The sequence below is a fragment of the Mytilus californianus genome, unplaced genomic scaffold, assembly GCF_021869535.1.
Source record: "Mytilus californianus isolate M0D057914Y unplaced genomic scaffold, xbMytCali1.0.p SCAF_5, whole genome shotgun sequence".
Taxonomy (NCBI): Eukaryota; Metazoa; Mollusca; class Bivalvia; order Mytilida; family Mytilidae; genus Mytilus; species Mytilus californianus.
Window position 1 is genome coordinate 26989244 of NW_026262701.1, and position 27515 is coordinate 27016758.

The window sequence follows — 27515 nt, forward strand, 5'->3', positions numbered from 1 at the left end:
AGCCCCAATCCAAGTTTTCAAGAATTTGACAAACAGTTTATACATCAACGGATGCATCTGAATAATCAAAGGGATATATGTGCTAAGTCAGATTCAAAATGGAATGAAACACCCTATTGCTAATGGGGGAAGATCTTTCCATGGCTCTGAACTAAGATGACATATCACCGAAAAGGAAGCATTATATCTAGTTGGTGGTATACAGCACTTCAAACAATAATTTGTGATCCAAGAATTCACTGTTTATACGTAAATGTAACTGTTAAGTCCCTGCATGAAACAAAAACTGACATGGCCGACTAGGAAGATAGAGGTTGTTACTTCAGGATATATTATATCAACACAATACACAGAAAGCTCCGAGAATACTGTTGATTGTCTATCTCGGCAACAGTATGACTCAACACCGACAGTTTCAAAATGTTTGGCAGACAAATTTGTAAAACCTCAATGAAAAGGAGTATATTAAGTAAAACTGTGCTGTTCTACAAAGAAGTAGTTGAAGAAAATGTAATCGTAAACATCCAAGAACCAAAACTTTAAGAATTTATCCAAACATTAACAAGAATATCGTACCGAGATTTACTAGATGGTCCAGTGTTAGCAAAGACAATTGTGGCCGAATCATATAATTTTGCACTAGAGGGTGGAATTTTGGATCATTTTTATTCAAAAAAAAATGTAAGCAAGTACCGAGACAAGATCACTTAGTGAAAGAGATCGCCGTTTCTAGAATTTTACGTGATGCTGTTTTTGGTGTCTTACCATGACTGTATTCTAGGCGAAGGGCATCATAATTTTGACAGAACATATGCATTACTACACAACTAGTACTTTTGGCCTTCAATATAACAGAATACAAAACAGTATGTGAAAAAATGTGAAGTGTGTCGACAATAAAAGAAGGACTATCAAATAATATGCTAAAATCAGCATGACTAAGATGGAATTCAAAAGATCAACTCATATTAACCATACGTTAAATACGGCTGTTTGGCCCGGTTAATACGTTTTTCCATAAGAACAAGCTGTATCTACATCGTGTCATACGGACTGGCCATATGGACCAGCTGTATCTACTTCCTGTCATACGGACTGGCCATACGGACCAGCCAAATGGACTGTTTTCGTTATTTGATAAAAAGTGTTACGAAGTTGCTGATTCTGTATTGGCCTTGTATTGATTCTCTGTCAGCAAAAGGGATCAATATATCAGAGATCGGATCAATACAAGAGCCTATACAGAATCACCAAGTTAGTAAATAAAGGCAACAGCAGTATACCGCTGTTCAATAGTCATAAATTGATTTAACTAAAACGAATCCGGGTCACAAACAAAAACCGAGGGAAACACATCAACTATAAGAGGAAAACAAGTAATAGCTTTACTAAAAAGAACGGAACAACATAAACACTGTGTATAGTAACACTATAATATCGATGTTAAACGACCGCCTCTTTTACCACAAATAAGTGTTGACATATTAGGTGACATATGGACATACCAGTTGATCTACAAAAACAACAGATGAATACAAGCATGTACTTATAGTAGTGGGTGGCTACTCAAAGTGGTGTGACATATTCCCTCCATGACAGACAAGAGGTAGCAGGAAAACTGTACAAGGAGATAATCTCAACGTGCACATAGAGTTTTCATACCAGATTGCGGTAAGTATGTCGATATTGACAAGGCAGTGTCTGAAAATGTTTCCGATGATTACTAAATTCTTAAAGAGATTGGGGGGTATATAGGAATGGATGTCAACATTTTTTTTAGTTGTAATCTCTGTCCTGCCTTTTTATTTTTCACTCTATTCGGTCCTGCCTTTTTTTTAAAAGTTTATCCTGACTGTTTTTTTACCTAAATTGTCATCCTGACATTTTTTTGCAAGTGTCTCATCCTGCCTCTTTTTTCTACTCAAAACTCCTGTCCTGCCTATTTTTTCAAATTTCATCTTAGCCCCCCCCCCCCCCTAAAAATCAAATGGTAGCTCCCTTACCTTTAACTTTGTACTTTATTTGGCTTGGTTGACCTTTTCATTCTGGCGTCACTGATGAGTCTTTTATAGACATAATAAATGAACTAAGACGAAAAAAGCTCGACTCATCATGTGTACAAAATAACCTTGTATAGTCATAAAGTTTTACCTACAAAAATCAGTAAGAAGCTGCATGCAGTCAGGGATTTTCTACACCAGTAACAGGGGCGGATCTAGCCATTTATAAAAGGGGGGTTTATAACCCAGGATAAAAGGGGGGGGGGGTTCCAACTATATGTCCTCATTCAAATGCATTGATCGTCAAAAAAAAGTGTGGGGGGGGGGGGGGGGTTTCCAACCCCCGGAACCCCTCTGGATCCGCCACTGAGTAATATATAGTATAGACTGTCCCTGATCAGTCGGACTGAGGGAGCTGCCATTTGATTTTTATGGGGGGCTAGGATGAAAAATGTTGTCCTGCCTTTTTTTAGTTGTATAATCTCTGTCCTGCCTTTATATTTTTCACTCTATTCGGTCCTGCCTTTTTTTTTTTACTTTATCCTGTCTTTTTTTTTACATAAATTGTCATCCTGCCTTTTTTTTTTGCAAAGTATCTCATCCTGCCTTTTTTTAATTCAAAACTTCGGTCCTGCCTATTTTTTTCAAATTTCATCCTAGCCCTCTCCCCCCCCATAAAAATCAAATGGTAGCTCCTTTACTTCTTACAGCCAGTCACCAAAGATACAAAGATATTAGGAAATGGTCCTTCTTCGTAAACACCGTCAAGGACTAATACTGCCGGGAACGTGATCTGCTTCAGGCAAGATATCGCCCTAACAGCAAAGTATCTTTGAGATATTCTAGCCTCAAGTGACCAACATCTCTTACTAATCAATTCAACATTCGTTTTAACCAGCAGCTTTTAATCATGCGCAACTTGCCAGAATATTCATCATGTTGAATAGGCGAAGGGGGCTAATGTGGATATGCGCCGGCGGCTGATTCTTATCAAACAAAGGAACTGTGCCTATACCGGAAGTACCAACAGGGCTAACCCGCTTTGGCAAACGAGGTCTTACATTAGGGACATTATTAGTGCCCCTAAAAGTAAAGAATCAGAATAAACAGGATTTGACTCTGCGATTAAATCTTCAGCATGGGTTTTGATCATATGAAGGCGGTAGGCTGACATGTAATTGTTTAATCTGTCCTTTATACTTGTAAGTGAGACATTGACAATACCCCTTCTCCGTAGTAATGTACTACAGTACAAAACATTTTTTTCTATGTTACTAAGACTTTGTCATTTTGAGATAATAATGAACTTACTGTCACTGTTAAGACCATCAAAAACATGCAGTGAACAGGAACTACTGCCATAAATATCTTTTCGGAAAGCGTTTACTTTCACTTTCACTTCTGATCAGTTCTTTGAAAGTGAAACTAGCCGTTGGATCAGGTTCTGGAAACATCCGACTTTAAATTTCATTTTCCACTACTAACCGCTAATTGATCAATACAGATTGCTTTTAAGGATTGTAAGTTATCACATTTTAGTTTTGTTATCTGTTGTATATAAACTAATTATAGTATTTAATGATGTAAAATTTTTACTGAATTAATTGAAATTGTCATTCATTTACTATACATTTGTCAGTTATATCTATATAACAGTTTTAATTACAAAGGATTTGAATGAACTTAAGGTTGACTTTATTGAATACTATGTAATAACTAAAGTGTAAATGTATGCAATGGACATGCTGTATGATATGTCTGATATTGAAAACAATATATCATTTTTTAAGGAACATCATGTTTTACAAAGGGGACTAACTCAACTCTGAGTCTCACACTGGTGTCATCCTTAGCCAGCAGACAAAATAATGGTATTCTAATTCTAATGTTATTTAATGTGAACTTTATAACATCTCCCGCAAACAAAGTTTGGGGGTATATAGGAATGGCTGTCTGTCCATCTGTCTGTCCGTCAGTCCTGGTTCCTGTCTGTTGAATAACTTTTCGTTTTGTACCATTGAACATTAAAAGTTGATTAAACTTGGTATGCAGATACATCATGGTATAGGGTGTGTCATATATGGTTCTCAATGCTCTTCAACTTCATACTTAAATTATTTGGCCTTTTAAACTTTTTATTTGAGCGTCAGTGTCACTGAGGTGTCTTTTGTAGACAAAAAGAACGTCTGGCAAATAAAATTTTAATCCTAGTATTTATGATGAGTTTATATACATTGACCTTGACTTTGACCTGTGACCCCTATGATAGAAAACCTTGTCCAATTTGTATACAGCTCATCACTTTTGTACAGTAAAACTTATAGGTATGCAGTTGCATCATGGGCTGGAGATAACATATACAAAGGTCTTTGACTTTGACATTTGACCCTTATGTCAGATAGTAAAACCTTGTCTGATTTGTATCTTGTGCATAATGTTTGTACTGTAGAACTTTGGTTTACCAAACTTGGTATGCTGATGCACCATGGGATAGGGATGTGTCATATATCAAGTAGGGTCACTCTAACTTTGACCCTTATAGTAAAACATTGTCTGATTTGTGTTTGGTGCATCACTTTTGTACTGTATCACTTAGATTGACAAAACTTTGTATGCAGAAGTATTATATTGATCTTTACTTTAACCTTTGATTTCTCAATTTACAGTATACAAACCTCAGACTTTGTGCCTGATTTAGTGAATCAGTATAATTTTGTCAGATCGACCTATCAGTCATTTGTCAGTCTTAAACCATGTGTCAATCTAACACAGAACCAATGATTATATAAAATGAAAATAGGGAGCCTAAAATGTCAAAATGTAGTCATCTCAATACTGAATTTCACAGCAGCAACTGAAATTATGCATGTAAGGGGGTATTAGTCTCTATATGTCATGTTTGTGGACATCCATTTGACATAACTGGTTATACTAAAGATGTGAACTTTATTATACTTAAGTTACTTACAAATGTTATTTTTACATCATTTTGTAGATCCAATCAACAATAAAGTAATGTTCCATGCAACGTTAAAGGGAAAACAATAATGTTCCTCCTTACATTATTTATTTACATTTTACGTAAGAGTACGGGTACTTAACAAAGTTGGAGTAACATTTCTTATAACATTATATATCTACACCAAACTAACATTAGAGTAACATTTCTTATAACTTCATTGCCTAAGTATTTACACAAAACTAACGTTGGAGTAACATTTCTTATAACTTCATTCATGTGTCATTGCGGAAAGTATTTACAAAAAAATAACGTTGGAGTAACATTTCTTATAACTTCATTGCCTAAGTATTTTCACAAATAACTAAAGTTGGAGTAACATTTCTTATAACTTCATTGCCGAAAGTATTTACAAAAAAATAACGTTGGAGTAACATTTCTTATAACTTTATTGCCTAAGTATTTACACAGAACTAACATTATAGTAACATTTCTTATAACTTCATTGCCTAAATATTTTCACACCAAACTAACATTAGAATAACATTTCTTATAACTTCATTGCCTAAGTATTTTCACAAAAAACTAACCTTGGAGTAACATTTCTTATAACTTCATTGCCTAAGTATTTACACAAAATTAACGTTGGAGTAACATTTCTTATAACTTTATTGCCCAAATATTTACACAAAACTAACGTTGGAGTAACATTTTTTATAACTTCATTGCCTAAGTATTTACACAAAACTAATGTTGGAATAACATTTCTTATAACTGAATTGCCTAAATATTTACACAGAACTAACGTTGGAGTAATATTTTTGTCTCACCTTGACGGAGTCAAAAAGCGAGACATAGGTATGCTGCTTCCGGCGGCGGCGGCGGCGTCAACAATATATTAGTTTGTGATTAGGTCTAGTTCATGGTGAACCACTAGTGGTAGGTCAATGATATTTGGTATGCAGTTGTATTAGCATTGGCACATCTCATTACCATGGAGATTATTTGGCTGTGCCCCCTCAGTCAAGGTCTATTGACTTTGAAACTTTTCATAGTTTACATGTATTAGTTTGTGATTAGGTGAATTTATGGGGAACAACTAGTGGTAGGTCAATGATATTTGGTATGCAGTTGTATAAGCATTGGCATATCTCATTTCCATGGAGATTATTTGGCTCCACCCCCTTAGTCATGGTCTATAGACTTTGAAAATTTTGCTAAGTTTACATGAATTAGTTTGTGATTAGGTCAGTTTAAGGGGAGCCATTAGTGGTAGGCCAATGTTAATTGGTGTTCAGTTGTATAAGCATTAGCACATCTCATTTCCATGGAGAATATTTGGCCCCGTCCCCTCAGTCATGGTCTATTTACTTTGAAACTCTTGCTTAGTTTACATGTATTACTTTGTGATTAGATCAGTTTAAGATGAACTGCTTATGTTAAGTCAATGATATTTGGTATGCAAATTTATTGGCATTTGCAAGTATCATTTCCATGGAAATTATATAGCCCCACCCTTGATCATGGTTCATTGACTTTGAAACTTTTACATAGTTTACAAGTTAACGTTTGTGTTTAGATCTGTTTAAAGGGAACGACTTATAATAAGTCAATGGTATTTGGTATGCAGTTGTATTAGCAGTGGCACATCTCATTCCATGGAGATTGTTTAGCCGTGTACCTTCAGTCATGGTTCATCAAATTTGAATATTTGCATAACTTATATGTTAAAGTATTGCTATTTTAATTTCAACATTTGCATTATCAAAATTACAAAAAGGCGAGACATATCTCTGTGATAACAGTTTATTTAAAACTTCATTGCCTAAGTATTTGCACAGAACTAACATTAGAGTAGCATTTCCTATAACTTCATTGCCTAAGGACTGTAAACCAACTAATTTTTGGGAACGATTTGTTTTCGCAACTTTCGTGAGTAGAAAAATAACGCGAATATAAATTGTAGCGAATATGAAAAACTTGGATCTTCCCTGATTAAATTACATCAAGAAAATTTAAAAATAGCGAAATTAAATCGCCGCAAAATGGTCTAGAAAGGAGTAAACGCGAAAAAAAGTATCCGTGAAAATAATAGATATAAGAAGATGTGGTATGAGTGCCAATGAGACAACTCTCCATCCAAGTCAAAATTTATAAAAGTAAACCATTATAGGTCACAGTACGGTCTTCAACACGGAGTCTTGGCTCACACTGAACAGTAAGCTATAAAGGGCCCCAAAAAAAAGTTGGTTTACAGTATTAACAGAAAACTATTGTTAGAGTAACATTTCTAATAACATTAGTGTTTGACATGGAATAAAGTTACATTATTGATAATGTTTGTTAGAAGTGTTTATCAACTTACTCTATATTGTTTATGATATAACATTAATCATTTGTTTGATATTTTTTTCAGACATTTGCAAGAATTAACCATCATTTTAATCTCCAATTATTGTTACAATTGGTCTTCATGAAATGGCAGCTTTAAGAAAAGATAGAAGGAAGACTTCAGGTATGTTTGAAGTACATATTCTAACCAACTTGACGGGTACCACATGTGGAGCAGGATCTGCTTACCCTTCCGTAGCACCTGAGATCACCCCCAGTTTTTGGTGGGGTTCGTGTTGCTTAGTCTTTAGTTTTCTATGTTGTGTCATCTGTACTATTATTTGTCTGTTTGTCTTTTTATTTTTGGCCATGGCGTTGTCAGTTTCTTTTCGATCTATGAGTTTGACTGTCCCTCTGGTATCTTTTGTCCCTCTTTTTTGACTAAATTGAACACGGAAATGTTGATGTCACACATGTTTAGCCATGTAAATTAGTGAATCTTGCTCTATGTCACTACTCTGTATTTTTCAGATTGGATAGGAAGTAAAATTAAATTCATATAATCAAGATAGAAAGTTTTATAAAAGGCATATAATCAAGACAGAAAGTTAAATTTAATGCATACAATCAAGGCAGAAAGTTGAATAAAAGGCATACAATCAAGGCAGAAAGTTGAATAAAAGGCATATAATCAAGGCAGAAAGTTGAATAAAAGGCATACAATCAAGCCATAGGAAACAATAAATGTGTTGATGGAAATTCAGAAAGTAAGAAAGTAAAGAACACCACATTATTTTAATACAGGTCCAACTGTTCACATGCTACCGGTTATTAAATTTCCCTTTAAATGAAAAAAAATGGGAGATTCAATTGTAGTTGTGAAAAAATTAACTCTTGATGATTTGAAGTAAAAAGGTAAGATATAATTTTTGTCTTACTTTGATAGAGTCAAAATGTGTGACTTCGCATACTGTTTCTAGGGGCAGGGTTACCAATTTATTTAAGTTTGTGTTTAAGGTAATTTAAGGATAACAACTGATGGAGACTCAATGGTATTTGTTATGCAGTTGTATCAGTATTGTCACATCTTATTTCCAAGGTGATCTTTTGGCCTTACCTCCTCAGTCATGGTCTGTTGACTTTAAATCAATTTTTTAGTTTAAATGAAAAAGTTTTTGTTAAGTCAATGATATTTGGTATGCAGTTGTATATACAGCATTTGCACACATTTTAATTTTAAGGAGATCATTTGCCAGCCACATCAGTCATGGTCTGTTGACCTTGAAACTTTCGCATCGTTTACATGTTAAAGTTTGTGATTAGGTCAGTTTAAGCCTTAAATAGGAACAGGTTAAGCCTTAAACATGTTAAAGGGAAACAAATTGTGACAAATCAATGATATTTTGTTTTCAGTTGTATAAGCGGTGTCAAATCTCAGTTCCATGAGATTAGTTGGCATTGCCCCATCAACCTATTTAATTGAAAACTTTTGCCTAGATTACAAGTCAAAATTTGTGTTAGGTCAGTTTAAGGGGAAGCACTTATGATAAGCAAATGATATTTGATATGCAGTTGTATTTAGCATTGACATATAGATATAAGAATAAAAATGCAATGAGTGGATCTGATTTACAGTTTGGTTTCAAAGGAGAGAAATGATATTCCTTCTCAAAATTTTAAGATAATGAAGGAGTTTTCACATGACTGCCTGACAGAAAGAAGGAAGAAGCAAGATCATGACCAGTGCAGTAATCCAAATACTCTGTCCAGTGGCGCTAAAATTATAATTTTTTCAACTTATAATACTTGTATGTATAACAAGTATAATCCATTGTGATTCCCCCTTGGTGTCCTTATTTTCATGAAGTTTTATTTTATACAAAATCAGCTCCTCTAAAACAAATGGATCAATTATTTTAAATACCCCTGTACAATATATGTGATGTGTTTTAACAATAGCATTATTGACCAAGGTCCCAGTAATCATGTGGTCGCACAGCTAAATAATGTAGATGGGGAAGTGGGGTCTAAATTCAAATCAATAGAAATTTTTAATAATTTGACAAAATGCAGTTTATATCATGCTTTTTTTTTTATGTACAACTTCCCTGAAGTCAATGTAGCCTGAAGAAATGACTATGATAAGAAGCTATTCAGATTCTCCAGGATACATACCATTAACATATCTACATGTATACTATTAAACGAGAAAACTTCATTTTGTGTGTCGCTTCTCTTCCTTCCACAATAAATAAATCATTATGCCTCGGTGTCCTATAAGTACCATGCATAGTCGCATTTGTTATCCTCGCTTATGATTATTCAGTTTGGGTTATTTTGGGAGGAAAACGAAAATAATGGCGTCCAGATATTATTTCCGTCTTCGGACGGACTTTTAAGTCATAGACAAGACTTCCGACTGTTTAAAATTACACATAATTTTCATAAGTACTTGGTAACAGAACAATTATTTTGGCGTTTTTCTGTATCCTATGATCATACATATACTATGAATAAAGTGTATTTGCTATTTACTATCAACAGAAAACAAAAAATAGCGGACTTTGGAAAAAAGGGGGAGGGCTATTTTATATGACTTTTGATACCTTTCCTGAAATTCTCCAGTCATAAAATCTTTTACAAAAATTCATCCTTATACAGTTTACATACTTTCAACCACGCTCTAAATGCCCACGATTTCGTGGGTGTGTTCTAGTATAGTATATATATATCAAGTATATATATATTTCATTATAGATTCTGATGACATTGAAATTATTGGAGAAGACAAGGCATCAAAAGATCAGATTGATAAAGCCAGAAGACTACAGTTGCCTGATCATTTTTACCTCAACAAGGAAAATACACCTGATGAAGTGTGTATAGACTGTGAGAATTATATACCTAAAGAAACTAATCATGGTAATAAGTGTATAAGTAGAGATTTTTTTTAATCAATGTTAGCATTTCTGTCTATTATCTTGAAATATATAAACAGAAACAGTTTTCTAGATAATAAGCTGAAATGCCAAAAAATTGCTCAAACATCATCCTATGAGGATAATAACTCCTATAAGGAGATCATTGATAATGGAATTTTGTATATCTTATGTTTCTGACAAATTTTGCAGGTTACAGTGTCTGTCACACTAATATTCAAGATAATAGGCAAAATCCTTAAATAGGACATATATCATTTATCAGATTCAGCCATGTGACTTATTTGTATATCTTGTCTTATTTTAGATAGATTGAAACTGTAATAAGCACAAATGAGCTGTCTATATAAAAATAAGAAGATGTGGTTAATTAATTATTGCCAATGAGACAACTCTCCACAAGGGACCAAATGACACAGAAATTAACAACTATAGGTCACTGTACGGCCTTCAACAATGAATAAAACCCATACAGCATAGTCAGCTATAAAAGGCCCAGAAATGACAAATGTAAAACAATTCAAACGAGAAAACTAACAGCCTGATTTATGTACAAAATAATGAACGAAAAAACAAATATGATATACAGCAACAACTGACAATCACTGAATTACTAGCTCCTGACTTGGGATATAGGCACATACAGAATGTGGCGGGGTTATACTAGTTTGAAGGCGCCAACCCTCACCTTACCTGGGACAGTGGTGTAACAGTACAACATAAGAACAAACTATAAAGATCAGTTGAAAAGGGCTTAACTCATCAGATGGATACAAAGAAGAAATACTTCTAACAAAAAACAAAGTGGACGTGGCAGGGTACTTATACATCCCAATAACAAAAAGTACAGATCTGAGAGTACTCGCAGTTACTGACAGCTAGTTCAAAGCCACTAACATCTAATAAAAGAAATCATGCATCTAAGACTTTGTTTTTACTTTATGAATCAAGTATTCGAAGTTTGGTTAACAAAATCATTTGTAACTTAAATAACAATCAACCATTTTATTTCTCAATTAATGCAATGTATTTTAGATAAACATACAGATGAAGTTATATTTAAATATACAATTGAAGATATAGCAAAATTTAAAAGAAAACAGTTAAGCCCACCTTGTATGAAAGGGAATCTTTCATGGTTAGTACACAATTTACCAATCTCCAATGTAAGTTCTCCAGGTGGATATCCAGTTGAAATTAAACAAAAGAAATGGAACTATTTGTTAGAGAAGGTAAAAAAAGCCAAATAGGTATATTTGAATTGTTTATATCTGTTTCTATGGTCTTTAAAAGTTCAATGAAGGTGCATAATTTAAGATTTTATGCATCATATAAACGTGTTTTTGTATAAATTATAGTATGGAGCCTCGAGATGTTTGTAAACTTTTGAATTATAGACACATTTTCATAAAACAATCGATTGTGGTAGGTGCAAATACATGTGGATCTTTTTTGTGCATAAGCCTAAATTCCGCCGAAAAACATTCCACATAAAGATAATAGATTGATCTTTTCAAAGCATTAAGTTGCATCTCTGTCCCACCGATAGTTTTTTTGGGAAAAATCCTAAAAATGGGCAATAATTTCACCGAAAAGAGAAAGTCGAGTACACCTTCTTGTGTTCAGGCGTGTTTGAGTTGACTTTTCTGTCTTGAAAATGTATAAAGCAAAAATATTTGATACATCATCTCACTTCAGATTCTATTATTTTTATATATTTAGGCTACAGGTTGATTTAATAACATTTAAAATTCACAGTACCAAAAAAATGAAATATATGGGTCAAGTGAAATACCTTTTTAATGGGTCATAACAACAGAGTAGGTGTGTTCGAATAACAATTTTTTATTAAAAGTACTTGAAGACAGACTTTACAGCTGGATTTTAAAAATGCATATCTTCAAAAAAAACTTCATTTTTTGTGTGTGTTATCTAGGGTTATTTGTCTTCAACCTCTGAAAATATTTAGCATGTTTAGTCTGCCCTTCCACGAAATATTTAATTAGAATTTTTTAAAATGTTTTTGAACTTTTGAAAATTCCCCCTGACAACTGATCAGACAATAGTTTTAAAATGACTAAATGCAGAACAGTACATTAAATGATGTTCATTAGCTCGTAGATACATTTGTCTTTTGAAATACAACTGGCATATAAGGATCGTCATGGTGCTATGTGGAAAAATATATCGATTTTCAAGAGCTAAATTGGAAGCGCGTCATCCCAATGGCTTCCATTTGCTATTATTGTAAATAATAGCTGGCGTAATGGGGAGATAATTTTGACGAAGTAGAATCCTGACTGTTCTCAGTTTATATTTTCATCTTTTATTTTTAAAAATTCATTTTTTGTACTTGAAATTATAGTGAACAGACCTTCTCGTAGTAATTTTGAACTACCAATATGTAATAGTATTGCCATTACATTAACTGTTTAGTAACAGGTTAGGGTGGTTCCTATGGTTCCTATGTTTTGTTGGTTTTTTGGGGGGGAGGGGCAACAATGGCTATTGAACACATGATTCTTAAGGAAATATTGAGTTTTTCTGTAATCTTCCAATGTAAAAGGTAGATTTTTAATCAGTTGAGCAAATTTTGAGGTAGGAATGAGGGGCAGAAGGACCTTTTTGGGGCGTCAGGGTGGGTCCTTTATTTTTGCGGTAATTCTGGATTGGGCCTTTATTCCACGGGGATTCAGGATTTACAACTAATGTGACTCGGGAATTGATAGTTAATTTTTCGGGATCTGGGAAAGAATACTTTTATTTTTTCAGGAATTTGGGTTAACACCCCCTCCTATCGCCCCTCAGGCATGTCAGGAAGGCAATTTATTTGTAACACTTTTCATTGAAATGAACACAATTATTGTGATTTTATCTTGTTATTATGATTCATTTTACAAATGCAGAATATATTTTGGTTGATTCAAAAACATTTAACTTAGCTGTATAAGAGGAGATGACTTTAACAATTAAAAGTAATAAAGGAATATACAGTAAACAATTTATTATATTGTGTTAAAGTATAAATAACATATGGTGACCCAAAATTTCTTTTTTTTCTCATATTTGATTTCAAAATTCTGTCATTAGTTTTCTCTCTGTTCAAATAGTAATACTTTTTTCCTGTATAATCCTTACAAAATGTGTTAACTTTTGAGAAAAATATGGTGACCTATCATTTATATATTATTCCACTGTTTAAACATATTGATAGGTTAATCAATATTTGATTGGTTGAGACTATCCCACGTGTCATTGAACAAATCTTCATATTCCATTCTGAGGATCATATTCCCCTCTGAAATGTCGGGATTACTTCGTGCGACGTTACGCGCGGTTAATGTACATAACGTTTTGAACTTCTTATTCTTCTTAAAATAGCGATAGCTAAACTCATGAACATGTTCAAATTTATTTCAGACTATAAAACAAAAAAAACTTATAATTAAATTTTGATCCTTACTGTTTATCAATGGGTATGTCGTGTTTAGTTTGACTTACAAAAACAAGCGGATAAGAAAAAAAATGTATGCAAAATAATATTTATAATGTATTGATAGTAAACAAAGCATAGGCAGTGGAATAAAACATTCATTTCCCTTTGCCTCGGGAGATATGAAGATTTGTTCACCCTCGAAAAATCATATTTCCCTCGGGCAGAGCCCTCGTGAAATATGAATATTCTAGGGTGAACAAATCTTCATATCTCCCTCCGGCACGGGAAATAAATGTATAATATTATATTTTTTATCAAATCAATATAAACACCATTTTGGCAAAGCATGAAAAAATTCTGTCATCCTTGTGCATACTCCTGTACTTCCCAATTAGAGTCAATCTGCTTATTTCATATTCTGGAAATTTTTGAAATTTATCTTTTGCAATTTGATAATATGTATAGTTACTTTAATGGTACTGATTTTACTGCACAGGATGTACAATTCAACTATTCATGATGATGATCCAGGCCAAAATGAAAAAACAAAAACTAAAACCTTGAATACCTGAATTATCCAGGAAAAACCACAAGTATAGCCAAACCAGACCTATGAATGAGGGAGATATTCCATTATATGGAAATTGAAAGAGTAACTTGTACTGAAAATCTGAATTTATTAAAGAAAACTGTTATTTTCAGGAGACTTGTTGCTAAACCTCAATGGAAAAACAAAAAAAAAAGGACAAAATCTCTGAGCTTATGTCTTCAGAACTATTTAGGAATATTTCTTCAGTGTGAGGGAGATGAAATTTCAAGGTATAGATATTTTATTTAATTCAAGTATTGTTTGTTTATTGTAATTGAAATTACCAGGATAGGAGCCAGTTAAATTCAGTGGTTGTTAGTAAAGGTATATCCTATTTGTTTTTCGTTTTTTGTTTGATACATAATTCAGGCCATTGGTTTTCTCATTTGAACTGTTTCACATTTTGGTATGTTAGGGCCATTTATAGCTTGCTATGCCATATGGGTTTTGCTCATTGTTGAAGGCTGTAGGGCAACCTAAAGTCAACATCATTTGGTCTCTTGAAGTTAGTTGTCTCATAGGCAATCATGCCACATCACTTTATTTTCTATTTATGTCAATATGTTTGTTTGTACTAATCACAACATTACCCATGGTATGTTTATGGCCATCAATCCTTTTTTGGTTGGTTTTAACTTTAATGCTATTCTGCAGGAGATAATTAATTTAGATATATATTTGCTTGATAGAAGAGATTTTTATTGATTTTTCTAAGAATAACAGGAGACGTACATGTCAATGAGACTGCAAAACTACAACACCCAAGTAGAACAACACATCTAGAGGTCAATATATAGTGTAAATTCACAAATTTTTGTGATGTTTTTATTATTGCAAATATTGCGAGGAGATAGGGGTAGCCATTATAAAAACTCGAATTTTAATTTTAATAGCATTATTTGCATGCAGCATTTCCTGAAATCGCAATTATAAATCTCCCATTTGTCCAACAACCACAATTATAAAACTCCCATTTGTCCAACAATCACAATTATAAAACTCCCATTTGTCCAACAACCACAATTATAAAACTCCCATTTGTCCAACAATCACAATTATCAAACTCCCATTTGTCCTACAATCACAATTATAAAACTCCCATTTGTCCAACAATTCCCATTTGTCCAACAATCACAATTATAAATGCACATAACTTCTGAATTTACAGTAGTCCTCATGCTATGTATTTCTGATTTATGAGTGAAAGTGATATTTAGCAGCTGATCATTATGAGTAAAACTATCATTTGTATCATGTACTGGTTGATCTGGTTGACCAATCTTGTAAGTCATAGGGGAGTGAATATTAACTCCCTATCATATAAATTCGCTGTAGGGATCTGTACTTGTCCAATTTGAGAATTCTATAACTTTTACTAATGTGGCCCTAAAGAGTTACAGTGTGAATTAGAGGTTTACATATTTTAATAAGGCCAGGTTTTTTTTATGCCCCCGCTGTAGTGGTGGGGGCATTAAGTTTTACCCTTGTCCGTCTGTACGTATGTACATACGTACGTCCCAAAATTGGTTTCCGTTCTCTAACTTGAGTTTGCCTCAACCAAATGTTATGAAACTTATACACAATGCTTATTACCACAAAACACAGATCAAGTTTGTATTTTGGTGGCGTCACTTTAACCGTTCTAGAGTTATGCCCCTTTATAAATGGAAAAAATTGCAAAATTTTTAGTTTCCGTTCTCTTACTTAAGTTTGCCTCAACCAAATGTTATGAAACTGATACACAATGCTTATTACCACATAACACAGATCAAATTTGAATTTTGGTGGCGTCACTTTAACCGTTCTAGAGTTATGCCCCTTTATAAATGAAAAAATTGCAAAATGTTTAGTTTCCGTTCTCTTACTTAAGTTTGCCTCAACCAAATATTATGAAACTTATACACAATGCTTATTACCACAAAACACAGATCAAATTTGAATTTTGATGGCGTCACTTTAACCTTTCTAGAGTTATGCCCCTTTATAAATGGAAAAATTGCTAAATTTTATTTTCTTCTAAATATCAAGTAATTTTTAAAATTGGAGTTATCTTCCTTTTGTCCATGATTATAGTTGAATCAACTACAATCAATGCTTTTTACAGTGCAATGTTTAATTTTGACTTCCACTGATAAAACACAGATCAAGTTGAATTTGGGTAGTGTCACTTTAACCATAATTGAGTTATGCCCCTTTATAAATTGAGAGATTGCTAAATTTTTAGTTTCCATTCTGTAACTTAAGTTTGCCCCAACCAAATATTATGAAACCTATACACAATATTCATTACCACAAAACTAAGATCAAGTACAAATTTTTTGTTTCCGTTTTTCTAACTTGAGTTTGCCTCAACCAAATGTTATGAAACTTATACACAATGCTTATTGATACATAATACAGATTAAGTACGAAATTTGGTGGCGACACTTTTACCATTCTTGAGTTATGTCCCTTTATAAACATAGAAATTGCTGAATTTTTCGTTTCCATTCTATTTCTTAAGTTTGCCTCAACTAAATGTTATGAAACTTATACACAATGCTTATTACCACAAAACATAAATCAAGTTTGAATTTTGGTGGCGTCACTTTAACCGTTCTAGAGTTATGCCCCTTTATAAATGGAAAAATTGCTAAATTTTTATTTTCTTCTAAATATCAAGTTATTTTTAAAATTGGAGTTATCTTCCTTTGTCCATGATTATAGTTGAATCAACTACAATCAATGCTTTTTACAGTGCAATGTTTAATTTTGACTTCCACTGATAAAACACAGATCAAGTTGAATTTGGGTAGTGTCACTTTAACCATTATTGAGTTATGCCCCTTTATAAATTGAGAGATTGCTAAATTTTTAGTTTCCATTCTGTAACTTAAGTTTGCCCCAACCAAATATTATGAAACCTATACACAATATTCATTACCACAAAACTAAGATCAAGTACAAATTTTTTGTTTCCGTTTTTCTAACTTTAGTTTGCCTCAACCAAATGTTATAAAACTTATACACAATGCTTATTAATACATAATACAGATTAAGTATGAAATTTGGTGGCGACACTTTTACCATTCTTGAATTATGTCCCTTTATAAACATAGAAATTGCTGAATTTTTTCGTTTCCATTCTCTAACTTTAGTTTGCCTCAACCAAATGTTATAAAACTTATACATAACCGTTCTAGAGTTCTGCGTGTTTACAAATAGAAAAATTGCTGAATTTTTAGTTTCTGTTCTTGACTTAAGTTAGCCTCAACCAAATGTTATGAGACTTACACACAATGCTTATTACCACAAAACTCAGATCAAGTTAAAATTTGGGTAGCGTCCCTATGACCGTTCTTCAGTTATGTCCCTTTATAACTATATGATATGCAAGCGGGGGCATCATCTGTGTCCACATGTGGACACTATCCACATTTATTTATTTGTTGGTTGACAGATTTTTTATGTGGAAAAGTCAGGTGAGTCTGTCGGGGAAAAAAAAAGAAATAAAATATCTTACAAGACAAAAATATGTATAGATTAAACATATATTTCAGCTTACTTCAACCTATGAAACAAGAAAATTACAAATTGTTTAAGGTAACTTGAAGTTTCACGTTTGGAAGGGTCTATTTCATCTATGAGATAAAAAATCTTAGGGAATTATGACAAAAACAGAAAATGAACTTATCATAATGGGCTTTTAACATAGGTTTCATTTCACAAAATTATTTGCACAAACAACATTTCAAGGTCAGTTTTGATTTCCTATTTTTATAACACAAAAGCTTCTGATTATTTTTATATGTTTATGCTTCTTGAACACTATGTGTAATCATTTCTGTTAATGTTATAACATTCTAAAATAATGTATTTGACTTTTCAGAAAAAAGCTGCTAGTAAGACTGCTACGCAGATATTTTTATGTCCCACCTACGATAGTAGAGGGGCATTATATTTTTCGGTCTGTGCGTCCGTCCATCCGTCTGTTCGTCTGTCTGTCCTGCTTCAGGTTAAAGTTTTTGGTCAAATAGTTTTTGTTCAAATAGTTTTTGATGAAGTTGAAGTCCAATCAACTTGAAACTTGGTACACTTTTGAAAATCAGAAAAAAAGGGTCAGTGGATCTGTAAATCAACAAATAAAAAAAACCTAAGACATCTTGTAGCAAAATATCTTTTTGTATGAGATCTTGGCTCATATTCAAATATTGATAACATGATCTCAGAGTAAGACTATTTTAGGAAATCATGAAGTTTCCTTGAAGTGAAAGAAATTATGTAGGACACATTTCTACTCAGTGACTAGATTGTATGAGTTTTTCTTCACCTATTGAGAATCGAAATTCTGACCAAATTGCAAATTGTTTCATCAAATCAATCTATTCAGTTAGTCAGAAAGTTGACCCAACTGCTACAGAAGAACCACAGTCAAGTCATTGATGTTGATAATGCAAAGTGAAAAAATAAAGGATAAGTCATTTTTCATGATAAACATTCAGCTGTTCACTGCCATGTATCAGGTAGTCTTAACACAACTAAAGGTCATTGCTTGAAAGGTATAAATTATGACATTACACATTAGAATAGAGAATGGAAACAGGGAATGTGTCAAAGAGACAACAACCCGACCAAAGAGCAGAAAACTGCCCAAGGCCACCAGTGGGTCTTCAACACTGTGAGAAAATCATTCACCACAAGGCAGGCTTCAGCCCCTAAACAATAATGTATACTAGTTCAGCAAAATGGACTCCACACTAAACTCTGAAACATACAAACGAACTTGAATAAAAAAAACACACAAGACTATAAAAGGCTAGAGGTTCCAGACTTGGGATAGGCACAAAAATGTGGCTGGGTTAAACATGTTTTGTGAGATATCAACCCTCCTATACCTCTAGAAAAGGTGAAATAAACAAACACACAGCAATACACACAGTAAAACTCAGATTCAAAGAAGTCTGAGTCCAATGTAAGAATAGTTTACAGAAGAAACTCATTTTCTCATTGTTGAAGGCCGTATGGTTGCCTCTAACTGCTTACATCCACTTTATTTGAACTTTGGTGGATAGTTGTGTCATTGGCAATCATACCTCATCTCCTTATTTTTATAAGCAAAATGACAATGATCAACATAAATTATTAACAAAGGACTACCTTTTTGTACCAGTAGTTACTGACATGTCAGCTCAAGACCTCAATTAAACTGATTGAAAGATTATGTCTTCATCATAAAAAAATTATCCACATTCCCTCCCATTAAGGGTTTAGTATCATGCCATTATAAATTATACATGAACATAACCCGTATCATGCCAACAACTAGTTTTTGAATAATTGTGTTTATTTCCCATGCAAAGATCCGAGTGAATCGATATTAATTCCCAAAAATGTCATCTTTAACGACCTTTACAACAGTATCATACCTATATCCCTTATGAATAAGTGTCTAGAAAGGTTTTTGGTTAGCTTTTGAGTTGAATGACAAAATGTGTGTGCTTATAAAGAACAATAGTCTAGTTAATTGTATTTTTTTAATTTCACAAATTTCTCTTGTAGGAAATGGAAGTGTAAAGTAGAAGCATCAATCAAAATTCTTAAACACAATAGTGATGAACCCTTGACAAAAAGTAAGTGTAATAAGTTATTAGTCAGAATCTAGGGTATTCAACTTTAAAATGAACCCCAAACAAAATGGGTACTCTTTATGTTGACCTTTTATCATACTTTTAATGTTATCTTATGAATCATATGTCTAACTGTTATCAGACTTGGTTAGATAATGCCCCATGGAATTCGGAAAGCCCCTATCGAATTTTGGGTCAATAGGTTAAAGGTTAAGGTCACAGAAACTTTTTGTAGATTTAAATTTCAGCAAAATGTTTGTTTCCCAATGTTATCTTTTAAACTATACCCAACTATTACCAAACTTTTTTGGTTTGATAATGTCCCATGGGATGAGGGAGACTGATATTGATTTTGGGATCAATAGGTCAAATGTCAAAGTTACCGTCAATTGATAGAATGAAATTTTGACAAATTTTGATTTCCAAATGATTAACTTCTACAAAATTTGATTTGGTAATGTATCATGAAATCACCAACAATTGATAATACAGAAATTTGGGCAAAAAGTTTAATTTTGGATGTTTATTTTTTTAACCATTTGTTCAACCATTGCCAGACTTAGCTGGATAATGCCATATGGGAGACCCTAATGAATTTTTATACGACCTCAAAAATTAAAAATTTTTTGGTCGTATATTGGTATGACGTCGTCGTCTGGCGTCGTCCGGCGTCGTCCGAAGACACATTGGTTTTCGCACTCTAACTTTAGTTTAAGTGAATGGATCTCCATGAAATTTTACCATAAGGTTCAATACCACGAAAGGAAGGTTGGGATTGATTTTGGGGGTTATGGTACCAACAGTTAAGGAATTAGGGGCCAAAAAGGGGCCAAAAATAAGCATTTTTGTAACTTTCAGACAATAACTTGTGTGTAAGTGTATGGATCTCTCTGACATTATACCACAAGGTTCCATATCACAAAGGGAAGGCTGTAATTGATTTTGGGGGTAATTGCCTCAAAATTTTAGGAATTAGGGGCCAAAAAAGGGGCAAAAAACAAGCATTTTTCTAGTTTCATGACAATAACTTGTGTGTTAGTGTTTGGATATTTCTGAAATTGTACTACAAGGTTTCATATCACAAAGGGAAAGCTGGAATTGAGTTTGGGGATAATTGCCTGAAACGTTTAGGAATTGGGGGCCAAAAAGGGGCCAAAAATAAGCATTTTTCTAGTTTCAAGACAATAACTTGTGTTCAAGTGTATGGATCTCTCTGAAATTGTACTGCAAGGTACCATACCACAAAGGGAAGGCTGGGATTCAGTTTGGGGGTGATGAATCATAAGGGGGTTAAAAAAATTGGGGGGGGGGATTTTTTTTTCTTTCTTTTTTTTTCTTTTTTTCCTTTTTTTTTTCTTTTAAAATTTTCCATTTTAAGTTGGTTATTTCTGATTTATATTTAAAAACAAATAATAATGATATGGTAGGAGATACACACCAAACAGGATGTGTAAATTTTTATATAATAAGTATTGTGCAATAGCAAGAAATTTTCAATTGCACAGTATTGCACAATAGCAAGAAATCTTCAATTGCACAGTATTGCGCAATAGCAAGAAATCTTCAATTGAACAGTATTGCGCAATAGCAAGAAATATCCAATAGCACAATATTGCGCAATAGCAAGAAATTGTCAATTGTACAGTATTGCGCAATAACAAGAAATATTCAATTGCTCAGTATTGTACAAAAAAAGATACTTCTTATAAATTGCTTATTTCTTGATCAATTTCAATGGGGTTTTATTCTTGAATTCTTGGGGTTCTTTAATATGCTGAATATAACCGTGTATTAAGTTTTTGGATTTTGGGCCCTGTTTTTAAATTGGTCCACATTGAGGTCCAAAGGGTCCAAAATTTAACTTTGTTTGATTTCATCAAAAATTGAATTATTGGGGTTCTTTGATATGCCGAATCTAACCGTGTATTTAGATTCTTAATTTTTGGTTCCATTTTCAAATTGGTCTACATTAAGGTCCATCGGGGTCCAAAATTAAACTTAGTTTGATTTTAACAAAAATTGAATTTTTAGTGTTCTTTGATATGCTGAAACTTAACATGTATTTAGATTTTTGATTATGGGCCCAGTTTTCAAGTTGGTCCAAATCGGGGTCCAAAATTAAACTTTGTTTGATTTCAACAAAAATTGAATGTATGGGGTTCTTTGATATGCTGAATCTAACCATGTATTTAGATTTTTGGGCCCCGTTATCAACTTTGTCCACATTGAGGTCAAAAGGGTCCAAAATTAAACTTTGTTTGATTTCATCAAAAATTGAATTCTTGGGGTTCTTTGATATGCTGAATCTAACCATGTATTTAGATTTTGGATATTGGACCATAATAGGTGAATGTCCAATTTAAAATTTTTAAGTTCTTAGACCACATTCATTCTGTGTCAGAAACCTATGCTGTGTCAAATATTTAATCACAATCCAAATTCAGAGCTGTATCAAGCTTGAATGTTGTGTCCATACTTGCCCCAACTGTTCAGGGTTCGACCTCTGCGGTCGTATCAAGCTGCGCCCTGGAGCATTTTATTAGTTATGAAATTTTGACAAAAAATTTTGTTTTGGGATTTTCTTTTTTGAACCATTTGTCCAAGCTCCACGAAAATTAGCTGGAGAATGCCATATGGGTAAGAGACCCTATTGTTTTTTTTTAGTAAATAGGTCAAATGTCAAGGTCACAGAGCCTGTAAATGCTATGAAAGTTTGGGAAAAGTTTTATTTCAGGGTCATAACTTTTTGAGCCATAAATTACCTCTTTCTATATCTTAAATGGATAATGCACCTTTCGGTGAAAAAGACCTTTTGATTTTTGGGTCAAAGATCAAGGTTTTTGGGGCAATTAATAGACTGAAAGTTGGGCAATTTTTACCCACCATTTAATTTTCAGCAGACTTTACATTCTTCAATGTGCTCAAGTGCAAAAATGTGTTTCTTCTGCTACAGATAAGGATCTCAACCAGGCTCAGTGCTTTGGTTTAAAAAAAAATGATAATATAGTTTTAAACATTTTAATTGGTTGGTATAAAAATTGTTTCAGGCTTGTTTTCTATATATTTTCCAGCAGTTCACCACTTGTTTTGTAGCAAAAAGAATAGTGAAGGATACAGTAAATTTATATCATGGAATGTAAGTACAATGAGTAACTCATATAAAACCATGTGATAACAGTAGGTGTCACTATAAGGTAACAGGATAAGTTGATCCATTGAAAAACAATATTTCAGTAGTATTTATATTTCTTGAATAACAATACATGTATATATATATTATCATAGTTCTCTAATGAGAAAACCTTTCTTTTGTTAGAATGTTCATGATTATAAATAAATGAACTATTGAAAAGCAATGAAAGTTTTATGTTAGATGAAATCAGCAAAGTCTTTAACAACTATATACTACAACAACACTGTATATTCAAAAGTGAAGGCTGTCAATGAAAGAAAATATTTTTTTTAAATGCAAAATGATAAATACAAAGATTTTATAATGGTTCAAATTGATTATTGTCAGTTGATATTTATCCCTTAAACTACAAGTATAATCTGCATCTCAAATCTACCTTACCTAACATAGTGCAGTGAGGTAACATGATTTAGATCCTATCAATGCCCAAGTCGAGCAATTTTTTAATAATTTATACTCGAATATTCAAGTTACAAAATGATCTGTAGGTATGTTTATAACTGTTCTTGACAAAGAAAACTACTTTATTAAAAAAATGATCATGTAAGTTACAGAAATAGTGCATGGCATATGTCTATCTGTTTTACCTATAATTATGGACAAAAGAAAATAACTCAAACTTTGCTAAAATTTGTTCAAAAACAACACAGTTCACAACATGCACACTGTAAAATGGAAGCAATCAATACCTCTCTGTGTCAACATGTTGATTTGTTTTTCACCATTAGGATAAGCATTTGTAGAATGATATTCATCAGAATAAAAAGTGTTCCATGTAATATTTTTTTTTATCATGATTATATTATTTAATTACTTTTACTGTTTGACAGGAGTTAGTAAATCCAGCTAATAATTATGTGAAAGATGATAAAGTAACAATTGAAGTATGTATCAAGTCTGACATCACATCAAACTCAGGTAAACATTTACACGATATTATTCATTCTTTGCTCACCTGGCTCATAGGGTTTGCAAGTGATCTTTTGCCATCTTTTGGTGTCTGTCTGAATCCATCATCATAAACTTATCTTCTCCTTGACCAAATTCAATCAAACTTGAAGTATTCTTTAAAGGGAAACTCCGCAAAAAAATGAAAAATTAATATGTTGTTCTTTAAGCATAAAAAATCACATTATCATAAATATTAAAGTTTTATTCTCCATTTAAAGAGTTCAAAATCGATTTCTGAAATTAACTATCAGTTTTCGACATGCCGCCATCTTACCGGCATTCCCGATAGGAAAGTCACGTGATATCTAAAAACCACAAAGTTTCAAACGAATCGGGGATTTACCGACCGTTCGTTAAAAACTCACCATCATCAATCGGGTATTACCGTATAGTCGTCATTCAGTGTCAAAATGTCTTGTCAAGCGTACGGTTGTTCTGTCCGACAAGGTTACGGCAAAAGTCTACATAGTTTTCCAGATCCCACAAAAAAGACAGAATTATATCAGACATGGTTGTGCAACCTTAACCTTACATCAAATAGTTTCATCTTTAACAAGCACAAATTGGTGTGTGAAGACCATTTTGAGAAAACTTGTTTCGAGGGAAATTTGATGGTAATTATACTATTTTAATAACAAAATAACCTAGCAGTTATATATAGCTATAATATTGTCAAATCCTTAAATGATGAGATCACGTTGATTGAAAAATAATAAAGTTGATGAGGAAATAAAGGTTCGATTATAAGTAAGGCATTTTCAGTGTTTTTGTAACGGTCACTGACTCACAAAAGATTCATTAGTATGTCTCTTTTTTATAAAGTGCATTGGTTTATATAAAGGATAGTTCCGTATTTAGACAAAATAATTTTTTGAATTAATAATGTTATACGATAAATAACATTTGTTATTATGATATTCAACAGCTATCGACATTTCAATTATAAAAGAGCAAATTCAGTGTTCTTGTAACAGTCACTGGATTACGGAAGATTCATTTGTAAGTCTCTTTTATATAAAGTGCATTGGTATATATAAAGAATAGTTCTGTATTAAGACATGAAGACATGATAATTGTTGAATAAATCAAGTTCAACGATATTTTTTTTTTACTCTAAAATTGACACGGAGCAATGTTTTAGTTGGGACATAAATTAATATGTTGATATAGTATAATATTCCCAAGTTATTGATATGTAAATATCGGAATATCGGACATCTCATTTTTTTTTCATATATGGTGTGTTTTATTAATTTGCTTTTTTTTAACTACATGTAAGCTTTACGTAATATTAAATTGATACGGGATCAATTTAGATCGGTCACTTATAATGATGCTTTTACAGATTAACGTGTGACCCTAGTATGTTCGTTGTAAAATTGATAGTTTTTTTTTCTATTTACGACATCTTCTAAATAAATGTTTCGGCTTCCTCTCGAATTGATTATAGGCATGTCAGACTGGATAAATTATTGATGGAGGTCGTGTCAGAGCGACAGATTTCGTTAGGTATTCCGGTGACATCCTGTCGACTAAAAATTCGTAATACACAATTATATAATACAGGTCCATGCATGGCCTCTTTATTGAGTACCAGGTGTGCACAGGTAACATTTATTGTACCATAAAACTATCAGCTGTAATATACATCCTGTGTACAACTTAGTCTGAAAAAACATAATGAACGTTGTTGATCTTGTGCGTGTTTGAAATTATAATTCCACCTGTTAATGAATGATATTCTGATATTTATTATCCACTAGTTTTTGCTGAAAATAAGTTAAAAAAAATCATTTATAAACATGACCTTTGGAAATTTTTGTATAAGAAATACTGTTTTTGCATAATTGTGGACTCTTTTTTTGGAAAAAAAAAACGAACTTTTATTGACGCAAATACGGCGCTTTTGTCGATTGGCAAACATGTAGATATAAAGTAATGCAGCACTTATCTGCTTATCTTCACTATCAAGATTACTTTATTGAAGATTCTATGTCTAATGTCCCTATCTTTATAAGGATTAATAAATGGTTGAATGAAAATTTAAAATTGAAAAAAATTGTACAAAAGGGAAAAATATTTCTAGGAACCTCGAAGCTACTTTGATAGTTTGTTGTAAGCACTGTTAGAATTTTACATGAAATTTATTTATGCCATAATTTGTTTTTTTTTCTGATCAGCGGAAAATATAAAAGCATTGATGTATGAAGACAAATTTTGCTTTGCAAGTAACAAATGCAGAAAAAGAGGTCACGGATAAAAAGTCACATATAGTATACCTTTTGCAATAAAAATTGTCAAATTGTCATAAAACTTTAGTTGAAAAGTTAAAAATTTATTTTTTATAAGAAATATTGTCATATCTAGGAAAACTAATGTTTGTTATCCATTTTTGCGTACCTCTAGAAACTATAACAAATATAGAGAGCAACTATGAATTGCACAAAATGACTAGCAAGTCAATCAAGGTCTTCAGAGCATTCAGTGGTCCTAGGTGACGTAAAAATGTTTGCAGATTTCCTTTGAATGACCATGCCCAAAAAATATGCATACGTACATGTAGGTAGTGAACGATAGTTTTTTTATTCATTTATTTTTTTTGGGGGGTGGGGGTGGGGTGTTCTCCAAAGAAATACATTTCATTTAAAACGGGTTTTGCTTTGCCGCGCGATCATTCATTTTTTTTCAAATCAGCTTGTTTTACACACTTCTGATACTTGAAATATATGATGTGCATAATATTGTTTCTTTTTTTAAATATTAGAAGTATGCTTAATCTGTGATAGGATTGGAACGAAATTGTTAATATATGTATTATGTGATTGCAAATGGATCCCTGTGTCAATTTGAAAAAGCTAAATGTGTTCTGGGAACAGTATATATATGTTCCTGATATATTCAAAAGATTAAATTTTTTCGGAAACATGTTGTTTACAAGATTTTAAGAAAATTGATGTGTAAGGTATATTAGTAAATTTGTTTACCCTTTTTTTCGTATGAAAGATTAGAACGGGAATGGAAATTTCGTAGAATATTTCCAAGTGTCAGTTTCGAAAATTGGTTTCTATTAAACAATAATTTGCATCTTTATAATCTCTCACATAGCAATTTGCCACCTGTTTTACTCCACAATTATCGAAGCCTTATGTGGTAAAATAAAAACGGTATAACAAAGTTAGGAGAAAAAATGTGAATTTACAATAAATCATTATATTTCAGGGCAGGCTTCTTGGCTTTACAAATAGACGCCCAAGACTAAAGTCAGACGCAGTACCAACAATTTTTGCTTCTAACCAAGATGCCAGGGATGACAGTAACCTGCAAACAAGAAAAAGAGTATTGCACCAGGTAAAGAGTTGAACAATTATGATTTTTTGACTAAATGATTGATGTTATAAAAAAAAATTATGCAAAAGAATGAATATTCACTAAACTAACACATTTACAATCAGTAAACAATATAATCAGTAAGATTGGATATATAAGAAGTATATTTAAATAACAGTTAAAG

General features: G+C 32.6%; 1 protein-coding gene across 5 annotated transcripts in view; it reads left to right on the forward strand.

The window, feature by feature from the left end:
• Positions 1–2674: 2674 nt before the first annotated feature.
• The window catches only part of LOC127702715 (DNA-directed RNA polymerase II subunit RPB1-like), a 519640-nt gene continuing 494799 nt past the window's right edge, over positions 2675–27515 (forward strand). For 2 of the 5 annotated variants that reach the window (XR_007982550.1, XM_052207011.1), the window contains exons 1-8: positions 2675–3202; positions 7376–7474; positions 10048–10212; positions 11265–11367; positions 14368–14484; positions 19793–19863; positions 22932–22996; positions 23884–23971. Coding sequence is in view for 4 of the 5 variants with exons in the window: in XM_052207011.1 (XP_052062971.1) it covers positions 7438–7474; positions 10048–10212; positions 11265–11367; positions 14368–14484; positions 19793–19863; positions 22932–22996; positions 23884–23971 (646 nt within the window). In the remaining variant the exon portion in view is untranslated. Of the gene's footprint in view, positions 3203–3405; positions 3521–3790; positions 3872–7375; positions 7475–10047; positions 10213–11264; positions 11368–14367; positions 14485–19792; positions 19864–22931; positions 22997–23883; positions 23972–27515 lie in introns of those variants that run through there. The other 3 variants (XM_052207013.1, XM_052207014.1, XM_052207012.1) reach the window with 3 other exon arrangements.